The 1,428-nt window shown below is 41.0% G+C and overlaps 1 protein-coding gene across 1 annotated transcript; it reads left to right on the forward strand.

Moving 5' to 3' along the window:
• Positions 1-291: 291 nt before the first annotated feature.
• HTR1D (5-hydroxytryptamine (serotonin) receptor 1D, G protein-coupled) lies at positions 292-1,428 on the forward strand. The gene has a single exon (XM_010576284.1). It carries the CDS (start codon positions 292-294, stop codon positions 1,426-1,428), a length of 1,137 nt encoding a protein of 378 aa, XP_010574586.1.

Below are 1,428 nucleotides of genomic sequence, written 5' to 3' on the forward strand. Positions count from 1 at the left end.
AACCACCTAAATTCCCACCACTTACAGTACCACTTGTCATATACCAGAATCATGTCTGCATGATTATGTTAACATTTTGCTTTAACAATGATGTCATTGATGTGATGTGATGGAAAGTCTAGCTTAGGAGAGTACCTCATCTACTGTGTAAGCTGAAGTTTTCAACAAGTTAATATTTCTTCAGTGTTGGACTCTAGTATGAAACATTCTATTTCAGCAAAAAGTAAGCATCTTTCTTCATCATCCCAGAAAGATTACACTGGAAAGTGAAAAGTGAAATCAGAGCAGAGGATGACTCAGTATAACCATTCAGCAGAGCTCTCTCTCCAGAGCTCAGCAAGTAAGTCATTAAATTTCACTGAAACACCACTGGCTTTGGATGAAAGGACACTATTAGGGCTGAAGATTTCACTGTCAGTCCTTCTGTCTGTTATAACTTTGGCAACGATCCTTGCAAACATTTTTGTTGTTATTACAATTTTTCTGACTAGAAAGCTCCACACACCTGCAAATTACCTCATTGGCTCCTTGGCAGTGACTGATCTTTTAGTGGCTGTCCTGGTAATGCCCATCAGTATTGCTTACACTGTCACCCACACGTGGGCCTTTGGCCAAGTGTTGTGCGACATCTGGTTATCATCAGACATCACGTGCTGCACAGCCTCAATCCTACACCTCTGTGTTATTGCACTGGACAGATACTGGGCTATCACAGATGCTTTGGAATATGCCAAACGCCGGACTGCTGGCCGAGCAGCACTCATGATTGCTGTGGTCTGGATGATATCTATTAGTATTTCTGTGCCACCATTTTTCTGGAGGCAAGTGAAAGCTCATGAAGAAATTGCAAATTGTACTGTGAACACAGATCAAATTTCCTACACAATTTATTCCACTTGTGGAGCTTTCTACATCCCAACTGTGCTCCTTCTGATATTGTATGGCAGAATTTATGTAGCAGCTCGATCCAGGATTCTGAAGCCGCCCTCATTATATGGGAAACGTTTTACTACTGCACACCTGATTACCGGCTCTGCTGGGTCTTCCCTCTGCTCCATTAATGCCAGCCTTCATGAAGGGCATTCCGATTCAGGTGGATCCCCCATATTTATCAACCATGTTAAAATAAAACTTGCAGATAGTGTCCTGGAAAGGAAAAGAATTTCTGCTGCAAGAGAAAGGAAAGCTACCAAAACTTTAGGCATTATTCTGGGAGCTTTCATTTTCTGCTGGCTGCCTTTTTTTGTCATGTCCTTAGTCCTACCAATCTGCCAAGATGCTTGTTGGTTTCATCCCATCCTACTGGACTTTTTTACATGGTTAGGTTACTTAAACTCATTGATCAATCCAGTCATTTATACAGCTTTTAATGAAGAATTTAAACAGGCTTTCCAAAAACTAATACATTTCAAAAAGTGTTCATCTTGA

The sequence above is a fragment of the Haliaeetus leucocephalus genome, unplaced genomic scaffold (genome assembly GCF_000737465.1).
Source record: "Haliaeetus leucocephalus isolate CR32 unplaced genomic scaffold, Haliaeetus_leucocephalus-4.0 Scaffold517, whole genome shotgun sequence".
NCBI lineage: Eukaryota > Metazoa > Chordata > Aves > Accipitriformes > Accipitridae > Haliaeetus > Haliaeetus leucocephalus.